We start from the raw sequence: 19,635 nt of genomic DNA, 5'->3' as shown, positions 1-19,635 counted from the left end.
CTTAGCGAATGCTCCATAGATATTTTTATTCTGTTATATTTCATGTCTCCTCCACATTAGGCAGGAAATCAAAGCAGAACATAAACTGCAGTTAAAAAAGAACGGGCTGATGACTTTTATTGCCCTATTAAGTCATTGCCAAATAACGCCTTGTTTTATTTGGCGTCACTTGCATCTAACAAGTGAGATATATGAAATCACACATCTACTGTCATTCAGCTCAGGATTTAAGAATATTGCAGCTATAGCCCTTCAAGTTATTAAATTAATAAGCATTTATTTCTTTGACAAACGTTTATTTTTAGCAAGCCAGTTAAGCCCTTTGATTCTTAAAACAGTCACCATTCATGCTCTCTTCAACAGCCTTTAGACTCTCTCTGCTCTCAGATGTGCAGGCACGTACCAGACTGCCACGTGAGGCAGTTTGGAGTCAAAAAGTCACCATTTCTACTTGAGCAAATAGCTGCAAAAAGATTTTTCTAGGTAAGCAGCCCCAGGCATCATGGGTCATGACGCAGTTTATAGAGTCTGGCTTTCCTTTTTTCAGGTTGGTTAAAATCAGAGTTATAGGCTACACTTCAGCCTGCACAGATTTTTCAGTACAGTAATGGGTGAAGATAAAACACTTCTAACATGAATTGCAGGGCAGACCCTGACTGAAGAGTTATACCAATGTTGTCTCTGGCAAGACAAGGCAGTATTGAACACACAAATACTTGAAGGAGAAGCAGAATTTGTACAGATGGCCCTTTATGGAGATGTCTATTTATCCCCTACCTAAGACTTGAGACCAGCACTGGTGAGTGAGGGAGGGTAAGAACCCCATGCTAGTCATTCCGGCTACCTTATCATTTCCTGAAAACATACTAGAAAGACATGTCACCAAGCTGCTTTTCCAGGCTGATGTAGCATCACCGACAAAATGACACACAGAACATGTGAAATTGTTACAATATTACAGCCTAGTGGTAATAGTTCTAAAATAACAGTCCTGTCTAGAATAGTCACTGCAACGTATTGGTGCACGATGAGGCTCCTAAAAGTAAATGGAACTAAAACATGTGAAAACAAATTTAGTTTTGAGGTAAGCTTTCCATTAAAACAACAAAAACATTTTTTATTTTTTTACTGATTTTCCTGAAATGTCTTGTCATTAAATTTATGCTTTTTGACAAAATTATGACTTTAAGCCATGGCAAAGAAAACCTCCATAAACCTCTGGTGAATTCTTTCCTATGATTTTAAAAGAAATTTAGCCCTAAATGCTTCTTTCCACTGCTCACACCTGGAACCATCTCCTCAGCAACAGGCATATGCATGAAAAAGCTCAAAGACTGGGGATGCCACAGCCCAGTGACAACATTGACAGAAGGAAAGGGGGAAGGGTGTGAATGTAGCCAAGGCCAAGACTGTAAGGAGGAGTGAGAAGCAAGTGAAAAAATTAAAATCTCAATTGAAAACTGACAAAGATCCATGGGAATCTATTTATTTCAAAGGCTTTGGCTTCAGAAAACAGATAGATACGAATCTGAACAATTTTCAAAAGTAATGAATTTACCAAGGACTGACTTGAGAAGGTGGTTGCCAAGGAAGGAATGATGATATAATGAAGAGGCTGGCAACGGGCAACTGATTTTTCATAATGTGGCTCAGACAACACTTGCATGCATTCTATTTTGCAACTATTGCTCATGCAAAACACGTTTCAAGAAAAGCAGCATTTGCTTTTCTAAGACTCTCTAGGAGTCAGGGATGGGTTGACATGGACAGACAACATATGACCATTGCACTAAAGATATTATGAAAATCTGTACTCCCTGTACTGTCAGAGATGCAAAAGAAATTCCACGTGCAGAATTTTACTTGACAGATCCCAAGTAGTGAAATTAGAATACTTCATCTGAAGTAATGAATATAAAAAAGCCTCACATAGATTTATTCATGCATTCATGTTCACAGTATTTCATACTATTCAACAGTTAGAGATACAGACAGGAAATGGAAATTAGAGGTGGTTTGTGGCTTTGGATACAACAATGCAGGAACTCAACTGCAAGAAGAAAGAGAAAATATATTTACTTTTTAAATAATGATGCTGGTGACATGTAAAACTAAGTAACTACATAGCCTCTTGATGTGAACCTGTGCTGTCTGTAGGATGATTCCAGCAGGATAGTATTTTGTTGCTGCCTTGTTTTAGCTCTCACAAAATATTTCTGGCTTCCTCATCAGTGAGGGCTCGCACTGGGTCTCTGTGGGCTGATCTGGGGCCATTTGAGGATCCAACTTACTTTGTTAATTATATTTCTCCAGGAATAATTTCAGTGTTCACTTTTAAGTCCTTCATTGATTTTAATTAATCCTGTGTAAGCTTCCAAACTTTTCTTTTTGATAACAACAAGTTGCTTATAGCACAACAAGCAGAAATTCCACACTTACTAATGCAGCTGGAAATCAAGTGTATTGTCACTTGCTGTAATTGCTTTGGACCTACTGCAAGTGGCCCAAAAATAGGTAAGTCTGAAGCAAAACATTGGGGCAAGAAATATGGTTTTCCAAAATATTTCAAATACAAATTACAACATTGTTTCAAGACTTTAGAATTGTAATATTATTGCAACTTGTTTTTGTTATTAATTAACTTTTTGGATGGCACTATACCACATATTGATACATCATGTTAAAGATACTAGAGCTAATGCAACACAGATAAAGTAACAAAGGTAATATAGAATAAATACCTAACTGTTGTACTAACATTGCACTAGCTTAAACACCTTGATACACATCATCCTGTGAGCTGTTGGAGTTGTGTTTAAGGTAATAAAATGCACAGCATAAAAATGGAGTAAGACCCCTTCACTGATAGAACAAAAATTATTAACTGGATAGGACTCTTACCTATAGCTTTAAAAACATCACTTAGCTGAATTGATATTGTAGCTGATGAGTACTTCCAAATACAGTATTTCCAATTTCTTTTCCTGACAGAATTAAAGGTACTCTATCTACACAGGCAAAAACCTTGCCCATATTACTCTCTTCTTTTGCACCTAATGCTACCCATGCAGAGTGAAAAAAAACCAACTAAACAGACTGTGACACTTTTCCCATTGAGTGCTGCTCTGCTACAACTTGTAAACATACTCCATGACTTCAGAGAGGAGCAGTGTTGAGTGTTGCTGCTTCCTGCCATTGCAGGCCATGTTTTAACAGAGCACAGAATCACTAGGTTGGGAGAGACCTTCAGATCACCAAGTCCAATCCATGCCCTAACACCTCAACTAAACCATGGCACTGAGTGCCACATCCAATCTTTTTTTTAAACACATCCAGGGATGATAACTCCCCCCCCTCCCTGGGCAAACAACTCAAGTATTTTATCACCCTTTCTGTAAAAAGGTTTTCCCTAATTTCCTGTAATTTCCCTTGGCACAACTTAAGACTGTGGCCTCTCATTCTTCAGTTGCTGCCTGGAGAAAGAGACCAACCCCCATATGACTACAACCACCTTTCAGGAAGTTGTAGAGAGTGATAAGGTCACCTCTGAGTCTCCTTTTCTCCAGGCTAAACAACCCCAGCTCCCTCAGTTGTTCCTCACAGGGCTTGTGCTCCAAGCCCCTCACCAGCCTCGTTGCCTCCTCAGGATGCACTCAAGCGTCTCAACGTCCTCCCTAAACTGAGGGGCCAGAACTGGACACAGCACTCAAGGTGTGGCCTCACCAGTGCAGAGTACAGGGGAAGAATGACCTCCCTGGTCCTGCTGGCCACTCTATTCCTGACACAGGCCAGGATGCCACTGGCATTACCCACAGGCATTCAACTTCACTGTCATTAGTTTCAATATCCATGGCATGAAAAACACCCCTCCATCTCTTCTCTCTTTCCCATCTCTTCTGAAGAGCTTGTAGCTAATCAGTGAAGTGCTCCAGCTATGGGAGTTGTCCCACCATGGTTCCATGATGGCAACTACATCATAGCTTTACTGCTGTACCACGGCCTCCAGCTCTTCTTGTTTGTTGCCCATGCTGTGTGCATTAATGTACGTGTACCTCAGCTCAGCTACTGATTTCACCCCTAGCTCAGGCTTATTACCCTTGGGTCTGCTTCCAGACAGCCCAGCTGCATCCACTCCCCCCTTCAAACCTATTTTAAAGCCCTCTCAATGAGTTCTACCAGTTCATGAGCTAAAATCCTTCTGCCCTTAACAGAGAGCTGGAGCCCATCCAGTTCCAGCAGGCCAGGTGCCATGAAAGTTGCCCCATGGTCAAAGAACCCAAAATTCTGCCGATGACACCAACCCTTGAGCCACTTGTTGATAATGTGGGGTCTCCTATTCCTTCCATTGTTTTTCTCTGCCACCAAAGGGACTGAGCAGAACACTACTTGTGCTCCTGTCCTATCAACCATTTGACCCAGCGCCCTAAAGTCCATCTTAATTGCCCTGATGCTCCTGTTTTTAATCTTATCACTGCCAGCCTGGAGTATCAGCAGTGGGTAACAATCAGAGGGCTGAATCAGCCCAGGAAGTCTCTTGGTAATATCACATACTCAAGCCCCAGGGAGGCTGAAGACCTCCCTGTGGGATGGGTCCGGTCAACAAATGGGGCCCTCTGTTCCCCTCAGAAGGGAGTCACCCACTATGATTACCCTTCTTTTCTTTTTAATATTAGAGGTGGTGGTCCATCTGACAGACAAAGTGTAATTGGGAGCCTCTCTGGGCAGATAATTTTCTTCTATGTCATCTGGCTAACCCTCTAGATCCAGAACCTCATACCTATTCTGAAGTAGCACCTGGGTAGGTGATGGGGGACAGGAGGAATTTTTATTACCTCCCCCAGTAGGGACCCCTTTCCACTCTCCTTTAGGCAGCAGGTCCTCCTACTGCCTGACAGCGACAGGCAGTAGGACTGGTGGACAGTAGGAGGGCACCTGGTGGATGAAGGGGAGTGACTGACTGGTGGGCCTCCCTCAAGGATGGAAGGGTGGAACTCCACCAATCTATTTCCCTTTCACTTTCCCTAATACTCCTTAGTCTTTCAACTTCCTCCCTAAGCTTGGCCACCAGTGAAAGGAGATCATTCACCAGTTCACACTGCAGACAGGCTTCTTCTGCAACGTCCCTGGTACCACTGAGAGCTCAAACACTCTGCACAGGAAGGGGTCTGGACAGACACATTCTTTTTGGAGGGTTCTGTTTGGCTATATACACTTTTACTAGCTGCAGTTTTAGATTGTGTAAAAACCATTACTAACAGATAAAACCCAAACCACCCAACCACAACACAACACAACATCAATCAACCAAAACACAACAAAATAAAAACCCCGCTGGCATGAGGAAACCTGCAACCCTGCCTATGCAAACTGTCGTGCCATGACCTCACAGACGTGCCACGCTCCCTAGAGCCCTCTTTTAATCACCCTGCTGCTCACTGGAGGAAAGCCCCACCCTAAACCTGCATGGCTAATGAGAACGAGGAAGTCACCTGCTCAGTGCTCTTGTAATCACTCCGCTGCTTGCAGAAATGGAGAGCTGTCCTGACATGAGGTGCAGACAATTAGCGAAGCACCCTGTGGCAATCTAAGGAGCTTTACAGCTCATTTTGATAGCAATAGGATCAGGATATAATTTCTATGAACATTTGTTTTAACAGTCATTTCTTAAGGAAGCCAATTGATCAGTCAGTGCAGGTGCCAGATTTCAGCAGAACAATATGAATTTTGTAAGTATTCTAGAACAAGAATACAAATGTGTGACCTTTATAGATATGGAGGATGACATGACAACGAGAATGAAGCCCTCAGTTCCCTGGATTTTTTGAGTAATCATCAATGGTACCTGGTGCTATGGGGTAGTAGGTAGCAATAGCATCACACATTATACAGGATTTCACATCCGATTATAAAACTGCATTTACAGCTGCCTGATTTGAGATGTAAAATAGGTTTCCCCTAAAAGTTCAAGGAAAAGAGCCTTTATTAAGATGCCCATGGGACCAAGTGACTGAAAAGATTTTACTGCCCTTTGGGAATAATGTTGATATTAGTAGGAATTCAACACATTAAAAAAAACTTAAACCCAAACACTAAGGAAACCAGGAAAAACTAACTTTTGTCAGAGTTAGAAATAAACTTTTTCAGAAAGGAAAACTTTCAATAATATTTGGACAGAATTCAAACTAAAACCCACTTCTTATTAGAAATAATGTAACTTATAGCAGTCTTTATGTTTAATAATTAATATTAACTCTGAGCTGAATTTTTTACAGTTCCCAGCCTGAATGGTCTCCAAATACCCTATGCTTGGAATGACTCAATTTTTTGAAAAATTTTGTAACCAAATATTATCTTGATCTTAATTTTGGCTTTATGAAATAGATATGTCCAAGTACTACTTTACAAATCTTACAGGATTTATGAACTGACCACATTTCATTTGGTGTAGGAATTCCACACTTACCCATAATTTTTATGAACTGCTGTCTTACAGCATCAAAAGGTGTTGTTTCCCACTTTTCATCGAGAATTTCCTCTTTTAATTAGAAGCTATAGGCAGAAATGTATTGAAACTTTTTTTTTTTAAAACTCATAAGCATGTGCCAAACCAAAAAAACCATTGTATTTTGTAGTAGCTGGAGAAAATAAAGACTTGTCAAGCATTAAAAATCTTTACTATGAGGTAATAGCATAATATTATTGAGACTTTGAATGCTACCATAAAGGCTAAGCATAAGATAAATGTTTATTAAAAAATTATACTATAAAAAGTTATGGATCCATTTTAGACATAGTCTATACCTAACACCTTCCCAGAGTTCAGTGGAGTGGTTTTCAGCTACCCTGAAGGCTCTCTGCCTTAACATTAAATAATTTAATTTATTATTCTTTTCTGCAAAGTTATTTAATTTTGTTTAATGTTTATTTGGCAATACATGTGGACAAATACTTTGGCTAGTTATCTGTTATTCTATGAAACAGAGTCTTACAAAACCACAAATATGCTCATTTTAAGCCGTTACCACTTCAGTACCACTACTGCCCATCACCATAACAAAGTTGGCAAATGCCTTGATATATGATGATCAGAGTAATGTCAAGGCATATGGAATGCTTTTATTTTTCTTTCCCCTAAAGCTTATCATTCTCTTTGCCCTATGTGCTTCTGATCCAATTTGTAAAGATAAAGTGTTAGTGTGGGAATGGAAAGGGTTGTAAGGGTTCACCAAGAAAAGGTAGGCAAAGTAGAGTTTCCAGGGAGTAGTTAGTCCCTTACAAAGACAGGAGGGGTATTCCCAGGACACTTGACACAGGAATTACAGACAAGGAAGCTTTACAGGGAGAAAAAATTTTGTTATAACTGCATGGCACTATAAGACATCAGAAAAAGACAACGTAAATGAAGGGAATTCTGTGAGCTAGTCAAAAACCAGACCTCCACAGTCCCTTCAGAGTGAGCTGCCCACTGGTTATGACAAGTGTAATCCCCTGCAAAAGACAAAAGCTAATCTGAGGCACTAATTTTTGCTGGAAACACTGTGTTTCACTCTGCTTTGTATCACCTTTGCCATTTAACAGATGTTGCCCATAGGGCAGTTTGGGTTGTCAAAGAACTCTTCATTAAGTGATGAACACATCTCCTGCTGGCTCCTGTGCTGAAAGGTTCAGAGCAGCAGGAACAGCCAGAAAAACCTCACTAAATTTCTGACAGACTCCAATAAAATGCTCCACTCAGGACACAGATAATTTGAAGAGCCAGTTAAATTTCACTCTTCCTATTCATTGGTTTGGAAGTCTAAGAAAATAAATGCATGAGATGCCGGGAAAATAATTCATTAGCATAGACATTCTGCAGGCTGCAAATCCTCACTCTTAACAAGCTCAGGTCCTGAGCCCATAGTCCTTTCTCTTTCCATAGCACCACCAGCTAGGACAAGCTTCCCTCCTGCTCAGGGGTATTGCTCTGTGTGCCAACACAGAAAGATAGGGCTGAGACAGTGCAATATCAGGCTTTATTCCTTCCCCACAGCATTCTCTCTCTCTCTGTCATTGATCCATTTTCCTTGAAAGTACTGCAAAATGTGATGGAAATTGTATTAGAATTCTCCACACTTCCGTAATTATTTTTCATGTCCATCCTGCTACACTGAAAACAGTAAAACTGAACAGAATTCCATAACAAAATATACACATTCAATGTCCAAATGGAAATTTAAAGTGTTATCTTTGTATAAAACTTCAGCTTTTAAGCAGTTAACCAGCTAGCTTGCTAACCAGAGATATTTTGCCTCTGCTACTTTCCCACAAGTCATATGTATACTTAAAAAGAATTTGATATTGAAGTAAGCGTGATTCCTCATGAGAATGAAAGATTACTTTGAATCAGTTATCCTAACTAGTCAGGGTTTAGGAACCATGTTCGCGTACCTCACAGCTGCTCCTCAACGCAAGATCCAATAACATCAGGTTTCAGTACAAAAATTAGCTCAGTATTTTCAATGCTTGTGTTCTTATCAATAGAGCGAAGGACAGTTGTAGTTTTGATGAAAAGCTGTGCGAGTCTTGGAAGCACAAGTCTCTTTGGAATCTCCTCCATAAATACAAGTATTTTTAAGCATGAGATCTGGCCTTAGGAAGTAATAATCATACAAAGAGTTCCTGATTTCTGTTTTAGAAAATTATCAACTTTAATTTGATTACACTACGATTTACTGCTAGGTTGGCTTTTTATTTCTTTGTTTGGTACTTGTCTGATTGACAGTGGTAGAAATGCTCAGGCAGCATCCTCACCATAAGAATTATTTCAAACAATTCCTCCATCTGGAATATTCCTCTAGTGAAAGATGATTCACCAAATATTACCTCACCAGAATTTAATACAATATTTAAAAATTCAGCTGCTTGCTTCAACTTCAGCAATTTGCTATTACACAGGGTAGGTGGACATTTCTGGAGCCTTCTTCATACTAGCTGGCAAAATGTCTCAATACTCAGCATTATAAATCTAAAAATGTAACCATCTAGTCAATTAAATTTCTACTGTTGTTATGTTTGATTAATGCTGGGCAGTGCTTGCACAGAAATGCCTTTCTTGCTCTCTGCAATACCACAGAGAAATTTAATGTCAATGAAAAATGCCACAAAAGAAAAAAAAAATCCACCCTAAATAACTTACAGTATCTGATATAAAATTGCACTAAAAATTAGAGACTTCTTAACAAAACAAACAAACAAACAAAAAAACCCCAAACCCACAGGGAATATACAAGAGGGGCTTGCTACCATGAACATGGAAAATTAATAGAGCCAGCAATGAATTTTGCAGCATGTTGAATAGGATGTGGGGTCACACATCTTCAAGGACACCCATGAGAAGGGTTATGGTACTGCATGGAGAGATGTAACAAGTGAGGGTTTTCCCGGCTCCACTGAGCTCCATAAGGGGTGTCAGTGACAGGCAACAAGCAGATTTCATATACTCAGCTCCTGGCATGCACAACATGACTTGCTATCTCACAAGTGCGTTTTTTCAAAAATAATCACATTTTTGGCCGTAGGCCACACACTTGAGAAAGCTTCACAAAAACCAAAATTCTTGTTTGAGAACTATATATAGAGAAATGTTTGTATAGCAAAGAAACAGTTACTAATTTTGTTAATAATATTTCAACTCTAATAAATAATTCCTACAATAATATATGGACTTTTCAAATACAAACTAAGACAACAGTGAATAAAACCCTCAAACTATTGATTTTCACTCCCCATTCTTCCTTTTCTTAGTTAAACACAATCAGCTCATCAAAATTATTTGGAAAAGGAAATAAATATTAGCTAAAGAGAAAAAAAGTTGAGCTTTAAATCACAGTGATTCCAAATTCTCCTAAGTAATTTGGGAACCCTACTACACCACAGTGAACACTCCATCAAGAATGGCAGAAACCATTGGGGTAGATGTTTTTATTGTGACAGGGATTTAATGTGCCATTGTCCTCGACTTTCCTATTAAGAATGTTATTTAATTTATGATTTGGATGTAAAAACCAGTTTGTATTGTTGCCATTAGCATAATCAATAATATCCTGCTGTCCAGGAAGTGGACATCTGTCATGTGGGAGTTCTGTACACATTAACTTTGTCATTCTTTTGATCTTAGAAAAACCTCTGGAGGTATTCCAGGTCTCTAATAATAGTAATGCCATTGCAAAATCTTGGTTACTAAGAAATAGCAGACCACAGATTATATGAAGCACAGATATTTAATCAGTACTCATCTTTTGTTATCATAAATCATTGGTCATGAAGTGTGATGCTTAGCCTAGCAACAAAATTTGCAAATATATCCGAATCAAAACACTTTTAGAGAGTTAGTAGAGAAATAAACCTTTCTTTTCCTGCTAGATGAGTTTAAGAGGCTTACAGTTGTAGTAAAGGTTGCATCTTATCTTGGACTGACAGAATGACTTAGAGTTACTGAGCATTTTAAAATCTATCATTAGCTAGATCTTTTTCATACTTAATTTTGAGGTGGAAAAATCATGGAAATGTCGATGAAATACAGAAATATCTCTGTGCTAATGTCAATGGTGTACATTAAAAGGACTGATTTTAAAGTCATTTTTAGCTTGACAATAATCTATAGATATATTTACAGCAACAATATTTTATTTAGTTAAAATGTAGCAGAAAAAAAGACAGTGTTCCATTAAGAGCAAGAGAAAAGAATCCTGCAGAGCTGCAGTCATTTTTACATTCTTTTTTTAAAAAAAAGAAAACAAAAGACAAAATCACTTAAATTCCCCAGTTACTCTGTATCAAAAGGAAAAAAAAATGTACCTCACAAATTTCTACTGTACAGTTCACCTCACAAGATTAACTTTCCTTCCAAGACTTCTGGATCTGATGGAGAAACTGGTCAGAGCAGCGTATTAGTGAAAGTGGTAAAAGTAGTAAAAATTCAGGACTTCCATTAAACGGGAAGGCTCAGCAGAATAATCACACAAAAATAATTACTTGGAGAGTGTGAACTTTGTGAAATTTTAAGGAACCAAGCACAGCAGTAAGAGTAATGGGAGATTTAGAGGATGAACCCTGTCCCCTCATTGCTGTTTTAGCTTTGCAGGATCTATCCCATCCTTTCTTGCTACACAGGTCACATGCTTGATTTTGGCACCCCTTGAAATGCAACTCCTCTAATAAGGAATACTCAACTAGGCATTGATGATCAAGCATCAGAATGAAACTAACAGTGAAGCAGAATGGAAATCAGACAAATCTCAAAATCAGTGGTTCTTGGCTCATCTGATCCAAATCAGCATCAAAATGTCATTGCTGATCAAGAAGAGAAAACTGATACTGGAGTCACTTCATAATTCTACATCCTTTTTTTATCATTCTACTGCAAATCAACCTTTAATATAAGCCTTTATTCACCTTTGTCCATCACTTGTTTTCTACTTTGGTAGCAAAATGAAGATCCTGATGGGTAGCATGACAGGAACCTCTGTTCCAGTTCCCACTCTTGTTGAGACACTGGCTGCAGTTCTACCCTAATCTTTTAGTCATAACCCCTCCATTCAGGGCTCCATTGGGACACGGATATCCCCTGATGGTGTCTGCCTGGACCCCTGCAGTAAGAGAAGGAGAAACTTTGACCAGGGACAGGACAGAATTGTTCCTGATGATGGTGGCTCCTATTTCTGCCTGCTTGTCCTGTCACATCTCTAGGCTGAGCACCACCAGCCAGGATCCGCGAACTTGCTGGACATGTTCAATGACCAAAGGATCTTCTGGGTGTCCTCTCCATGGTGCTGCCTTTTGCCTCGCTGTTTTCATTTTTTACTATTACTCCTTCGCCTCCTTTTTCTCATTTGTTGTCTTCCACATCATCTCCTTTTCCTTGTCTCATTAGAATCAAATTGCCTTTCAAGGAGGTGGAGTAGGAGGGGAACAGAAGGAGCTGATGGCTGTTCCCAGTGCAGGAGACCAGTGCAAGCAGCAGTCAGCACCAGTGGGAGGGAGAACTCAAACCATGAGCCATCAGTGGTTTCCAGAGTTGCCAGACTGGGAGCTTGAGCTGGCCCTACCTCCCTTCTCACCCCACTTCTCTCACGGAAAGAGGAGAGGAAGGCCATATTTTCAGAGGCTGTACCACACCATGACAATGCACTGTGATGAGTTTGCCTTACAGGTGACACCTGCTGTACTTTTAGCAGCACTTCTCATCTTTTGGCAGGAAATCCCCTCCCCTCATGCAGTCAAACCCTGCCTCCCTCCTTGTTCTGGCTCCAGCACTCTCATCTCCAGTGCAACTGCTCAACACACGTACACCTGAGTTCTGAGGGAAATATCTAAACAGAAAAGGATTAATGCTGTAAAGTCTTACAATGAGATGGGTTTATAAGAGTTCAACTTAAACTGCTGGAGGTTTTTCATCATATTGATATTTTGTGATTTTCTTTTTGTCGACAGGAAAATTTCCTAAATAAAAGCTGCAGTTTATCTCTTGACATAAGCAAGCAGGGGGAAAAAAAAGTATTTTAAATAGCTGCAAGAAACTCTTCTCATCTTACTCAAAGTAAATGGTTAGAAAGCCACTTACCGCCAGTTGCCACAGTAATTTCACGTAGAAAATGTCCGTAAAATGGAAAATCAAAGGACAGATTCACTCTCTGGAAGAAATAATAGCAGAAAATAATATCAATATTGAGCAGAACATTAAGAGAAAAAAAAGATGAACAGTCATCTACTTCAAATATCTCTTTTATTGCTTTTTATTTTTCACTGGAGCCTTGTTATTCTTAATTTGGAATTGCCAGTAGCTAACTGTAAAGAATTCGGAGGAGCACTTAAACACTTACAACAGTGAATCTTTATAACAGAAAACTTCAGAAGAGAAAATACATGAACAGACATAGTAACTCAATCACAAGAATAAAATTAATAAAAGATTTGTAGAGTGTCTCCTTAAAAAACTGTCACTTTACCCTCTTTCTTAAAAGGACCCATCAATATCTAAAGCCTTAGCAATACCTATGTTTTTCAGGATGCCTGCTACTTTGGCTGATGGCTTTCTGCTGCTCTGCCACAGCAGCCTTCAGATTCAAGTGCTGTCCCTGATAACCTGATGCTGCGTGGGTGCCTGTCTGATGAAGGCTGGTCACTGGAAGGCAATTCCTCCATTGAACCCATATGACACCATTTCCTTAAACTCTCTATACTGTCAGCTAGGAGATGGAATGATGTATAAAGAAATATTCAACAGAAGCAGTAACAAACTCTACTTAAGCTACTTATTGCAAAATAAAATAAATAAAGAAAACTTTGAAGGGTCTTTTTCCTCCATCTATCTACGGGTGACTATCCTCTATCAGCTGAAGTCATAGCAGAGAATTGTAGTTTGGGGAAGGAACTCTTCTCCTCAACTAAAGCTCACCATAAAGCAACTTTCAAATTCAAACTGATTTTGCATCTCTGCCTATGGCTTTATCTTTTTCCATTCTTTTCCCAAAGCTCAATGATTATTGTGGCAACTCATAATTATCACCTTGTGAGCTACCTGGTTAAACTCGGAATAAATCAGTGGTCATGGCAGAAAGGATTGCTGAAATTTCAGCAAAGTCTTTTCACTTTTTAAATGTATATATAAAATATAGGTATATATATAATATGTATATATATTGTATATATATATTATAATATGCCATGAAAAACACATGTCTTCCAAAATGGTCAAAATATTAAATATGAACATGCCATCCATTATTCCTTCCTTTGGAGGATTTACTACAGTAAGAGTGAAGATAGGTCGTTGGTGACTGTCCCTCAATCATAACTTTTGATGACTCCACTTTAAGGAAGAGCAACAGTCCACACATTTTAAAAAAGGAGGGAAGGAAGGAAGATGAAAAGTACTCTTTTGTCTTTATTTTCCCTACCAATATTTCTGTCCTGTGTTTATTATTTTCAGATTCTTCTCTCAGGAAGAATTATACTTACATCAACAGAATTGTTTAAAGAATTATTTAGCATGAAATTAGCAGTTGAAGACTTACAGTAACTTTAAATTAGATTTTCTTTCCATTTAAGTGAAAGACAATTATGACTGGAGTTATTAGCACATTTTTTGTTTGTTTGTAATTAGAATGCAAAATCCATGCAATGTGTTAATTGGACTGAGTAGGTTCTAATGACCTTTTCTGTATATACATAAATATGGATGTACAACTGAATATTTCTAATCAAAAATGGCATACGCAAAAGACAGCACACGAATTAACTCACACAAATGGTTTTTTACCATGTTCTACAGCTTTTACTGCTGAAATGTATGCTACATCTACGAATGCACTCCAATTAAATTGCTTTATCAAACATAATTTGAAGAACTTGTTAAAACTACCAATTTTCGGACAAAACTTTCCCTTTTTCCTATACACACCATCCTCCATTTTACCTATTCATTTTAACTTTCTGAATCATAGTAACCATTAAAGTATTTCAAATTAAAACTGTGTCCTCTTATCTGTCTTCTAAATTACTATAATATAAACATTAGTCTAAAGATGTTTGCAAAACAACTTGATCCCATTCCCGCTCAAGCCAGATATAGATCTTCCACTGACTTAAGTCAAAACGTGATACCCTAAATGCTGATAATGCAAAAATGTTGAACATAACCAATTTTTTAGCATAACACTGTAAGAAATAACATGATTTAAGTATTATTTTGAAACACATTATTCTAACAGTCACTAAAATTTTGCTTTTATTTTGATGCAAGAAAGCATACCTTGTTTTTAAGAAAGAGTATCAGAATTTTCAATTCACTGAAAAAACTCCATGCATAAATGATACAATGGACTGGAAGAAAAGGGAGTTGAGCTCCCAAGTATGATGTATCCTGTATTCTAGTTCAGTGTTTGAGTAATCAACTCTTAGATATCTAATCTAAAGACATTGAATATCAAAGTCATCTCTAAAATTTTATTATGTGGTTAAGAAAATGGAAGGAATATATTGAAAAAACACCCTCACTACTAGTGTTATAAGTCCTGTAGTGTTAGACATTTTAATTGTTCAATTGATATATGCTTGCTACTTTCCACAAACAATTGCTATGCTGTTTATAAAGGCAAACCATCTCATGGATCCTCTCCAGGATTCTCTTCAGTCTTTATGACTTTTCTTGTAGAAGCAAAACCAACTGACAGCTTCTGGGAACTCTCAGGATTATTTACTTCCAAATGAAGGAAAGCACACAAATTGAGTGTAAAATTGTTAGCATTCAAAGAATCTCTGACATCGTAAATGAATTCCATAATATTTAGCATGTAATAATTTATCACCTGGTTCTATTGTCAAATTGGAGAATAATGCTTATAAAATATCACGTAAATCATTGAGCCACAGCAAGATGTGCAAAATGGCCTTTTAAAAGGAGTAACATCAAAGTTTATGGGAGAGAAGGTAAGAGATTGCTGCTGAGGTATGGATGATCTCAAAGTATACGACTGCAGCAGTACAGTTATAAAGATCACATATCTCTGTAAAACACCTTTGTTGTGTAGTACATATGGATGTCGTTTACTTGGACACACACATACAAAAAATCAACTGTAGATGCATAAATAAGGAATAAAACCTTATGGGATGATTCTGATACTTCTTCATCCTTTAGGGGACATAAAACAGATCTGGAAAAGGGGTCTTTAAAACTCTATGTAGTGGACATGGCTGCAACCACTCAAGTTCGTAGTCCAAGATTTTTGGGTAAGCATGAAAAGATATAGATATCAGTGTACTTAACAGGGACCAGAGCCTTCTCTGGTGGAGCTGGCACAAAGGCAGAGGGGGCCTGACATTCAGAAGAAAGGTCTTAAACCACTTGCTTTGGGGAGAGACGATTGAAGCCCTCAAGGTTCCATTTGCCATGCTGAATGGTCCTCTACACTGATCCCACACCAGACCAAAAATATTTCCTTGTTCTAGCCTCTAGTTTAAGAACTTCAGCAAAACGTCCCACTTGGATTGGAAATTTTAGCTGCATAATCTCAGGGATCTAATTGGAAACAAAAGTGCTTACAACAAAGATATGGAGGAGTGTCATCTTTACTAATCATTAAACAGGGGTTAAAATCTTAAATTTATTTATTACCTTTTCTTTTGGCATATTTCTATTCTTTCTCTCAACACAGAGCACCAGGATCCCACATGAAGTAGCAAAAACAGACAACAGAGGTCCTCAATTTTAGGTACCCTTCAGGTTCTTTTTTTCTCATTAGAATCAAATCAAAGAAAATAGCTGATACACTGTTTTATTAACTCTACCCCAAAGATATATAACTGACTGAACCCTCTGCATTTGCATTATCCCTGCCTGCCTCCAGTCTTTTAACTATGAAGCACATATTTTTTGAATTGGAGTCTCTGTCAGTTACACCTGCTGGATTTATCACCTCACTCTGCTTTCTAAATTCTGACTTGAAATACCCCAGTATTTCTTTCTGCTGCTTCTTGCAGTCCTCTGAGAAGTCACCTGGCTTGTGCCAGGGAGAAAACAGATTTACAAAGGAAAAGATGAATTAAACGTGGGCTTTGTCTCAGCTTTAAAACTGCTAAGCACACTTGCATCTTTAAAAACTTACCACCTTTAAGTAAGGCATTCACTAGATTTTGTTTTAAACTGGCAAAACCCAAAGACTTTTTTTTGGAGCTAAGTTGATGAATGGACGAAACAAGAGTCTCTTCAACCATAGTTCTGAGCTGTAATTTTCTGTATTTAATTTATGCTAATATTGGCTCTTCTATGTATGCAGCTTCTAGCCACAGGTGAGAACAGAGAATACAATCTCTAAATCATACAGTATTTGATTCCATTTCTAAGCATGTAAGCCCATTATTTTTATACCCACTTTACTTTGCAGCATGACTACAATAAGTTAAATATGATTGTTAGTCACACTCCAATTTATTTATTTGCTGATAACCTAAGATTGTGATCACATAATTTCTGTTACTATATGACATTCTCATGAGCTTTATCAGTTGTCCCAAAAGGAAATACAAGCATGACACCTCACATAAAACAGAAGTGCAAACATACCACATACATCCCATGAGAGACTTAAAACTTCATCAACTTCATCCTGAACCCAGCTCTTTTACTATTAAACTCAACAGTAAATTTTCCTCTGATTTCAGCAACACAAGTGGTTTACCATTTGATAGCTTGTGATTCTTAGGAACAGAGGAAAATTTAAAATATATTTGTAAAGGCATCTCTGAAGGACTGTAACAGAAGGTTCAAAAAGTTCAAAGAGTTGTTTGATAACAATAGTGTAAAGACTTCCACAGCTTAACTAGAATTCAAAGATACAGCTCTGTGAACAATAGTCATGGTACTTAGTAACACTGCTGTGGGGGTACCAGGAGAAAAATATCCATGTTAGTCAAAAAAGAAAATGATAAAAAAACTTACTGCTGCTTGACGATGGGTATTGGAAAGGATCCCATGAATCTTTACTTTGTCCTTCTCCATTTGGTCTATATTGACCCACAAATCCCGGCTGGTAGAATCATATGGGCCATATGTCCTTGATGTATAATAATTATGATCTGTATCCTCCTGAGAAAGGGGAAAAAACACAGAAAAAACCCAGATTACAATGGAAGATGCACCTTAGTTTCATATAAAACTCACCCTTGAAATACAGAGTCCCGTGGATCTTCAAAGAAATTCAGCAATGAAGGAAAAGGAGTAAAAACTGTAAATATGCTGCAGAGACAGCTCTGCTCCTAACCACTAGCAGTTGACAAGGCAGTTACCTCATGCAATCATCTTACATTATGATTATAATGTTCACTATCCCAAATACCAATCATAGAGGTTATGCAATAACCACATCAGTGAAATCTATGGTGAAATGATTGGTGTCTTTTGAGGCAAGATGGACAGTTCCTGTAACAATGTCTGCACTCTAATGAAGCCATGACAACCATTCATGGATAACACCAGAAAAAAATTGTAGTTTTTAACATTTATGAACAAAATTCACTAGACTACTCTACTGAAGAATGTCCAAAACATTCCTGTAGCTGTAGGCTTACAATGCTATTTTATTTTAAATCTTCAAAAGTTTGGTTTACTGTAGATTTGCCCCTTGAAGCCAGACAAATATATACATATTTGTGGAAGAAATCTTCCTAATTCTTGTGGTTTTAAAAAATACAGCAGTTGCTGTTGTGCTCCCATCACAGCAAATTTTTGTTAAGGCAAATTACTGTGAAGGTCTCTAGCTTCCTATTTAAGACAGAAAGAAAAAAATGTGTGTGGTCTAAGGCAAGAAATTAAACTCCTCACAGATTTCCAGTCTTTCTTTACTCAGACCAAGCTGTTGCAACCACAAAATATTTAAATCAACAGTATTGCCAACTTTTTGCTGAATAACTTCAAGTAATACTATAAAAGTAGTACATGGTAATATTTCCTTGCTCCATCCTTGCTTTGTTCCCTTCTGAGACAAAGTAAAAAAACCCCAAAGCCTCAATGATAAGAGTTTGAAAATTAAAATAAACTCAGAAAATAAACAGTACCATAGAAAATTGAAGAGGAGGACTCGGAATTTGGAATTACCCTGGTGATGGAGACGTTCCTCTCCTGTTGTAGCTCCTGGATCAAGTCAGCCACTTTGGAGTACCCTCAAATCAGGCCATGCTGCCATGCAGACCTGACATCCCCTCCCCACAACCCCAGATCACACACAGACCATTCCGGCTGACATAACTCTGAACTGGAGACATCCATGGCAAGGACTTATAGTCTAGTGACATCATTCACATCCTAGATTACACATTTTGACCACAAATCCTGTTTCTGCTGGATTTGACCTGACATTAACATCATTACTGATGCATCTTACTTTATTGGTTACAGATGTAATCAGGTTATTTTCTCTTTGACAATTTCTGTATCTTCCGCTGTACTTAGCATGCCAGGATGTACTTTATATGTCCAGTAAATCTCAGTAATAATTCTGAGGCAGCTTCTAACAGCTTCACCAGCTCTAGGTTAATCACCCAAGTAAACATAATTAAAACTATACTGTCAGGAAGATGACAAAAGCCAGCCACCTTACCAAATTCTTTCCTCCTTTCATGGCCAACAGAAACAGTTATTGCTGTCATGTATACAATAGGGGTATTGTAAATTAAAAGCTTTTGAAAACAAATATAGATATTCCCAGTCCAATTTATCATTCTGAAAAAATGTCTTTAGTAACAATGGTCACATTTAAGGGATACAAAATCTAAAGGAATAAGCTCCAGAGACAAATAATGAGTAATTACCAAAACAGTTTGTTTCAGATAATCATGCAATATAAAACTATAGTCAAAACTGTGCAAAGTTTTTTTGCATTTCAATTTTTTTAATAGCTAAAAAACCTACTCCAGGTAATTTCTAGTACCTAAGCCCCCAACTCCACAACGAGAAGGCTCTAGCACTCAGCCTAGTTGGTAGCTTTATAGGAATGTTTTAAATGGTATCTTGACCTAAGCTTAAAGCAGATTCATCAAACAGATTGTAAATCAAACACCTTAATTATAGCCTTCAGCTCAAGATTTTGGCACTGTGTG

The 19,635-nt window shown here is 38.0% G+C and overlaps 1 protein-coding gene across 2 annotated transcripts in view; it reads right to left on the bottom strand.

Annotated features, from left to right (window-relative positions):
• The window catches only part of PLXDC2 (plexin domain containing 2), a 259,764-nt gene that overhangs the window by 104,518 nt on the left and 135,611 nt on the right, over positions 1-19,635 (bottom strand). For both annotated transcript variants that reach the window (XM_066198866.1, XM_066198875.1), the window contains exons 3-4: positions 17,480-17,626; positions 12,602-12,671 (exon numbers count right to left, since the gene is read on the bottom strand). In XM_066198866.1, the coding sequence (XP_066054963.1) occupies positions 12,602-12,671; positions 17,480-17,626 (217 nt within the window). The remainder of the gene's footprint in view (positions 1-12,601; positions 12,672-17,479; positions 17,627-19,635) is intronic.

Source organism: Chamaea fasciata, unplaced genomic scaffold, assembly GCF_029207755.1.
Source record: "Chamaea fasciata isolate MVZ Bird 193981 ecotype frontalis unplaced genomic scaffold, bChaFas1.0.hap1 SCAF_1, whole genome shotgun sequence".
NCBI classification, from domain to species: Eukaryota; Metazoa; Chordata; class Aves; order Passeriformes; family Sylviidae; genus Chamaea; species Chamaea fasciata.
This window is presented reverse-complemented; position numbering and strand designations above follow the sequence as displayed.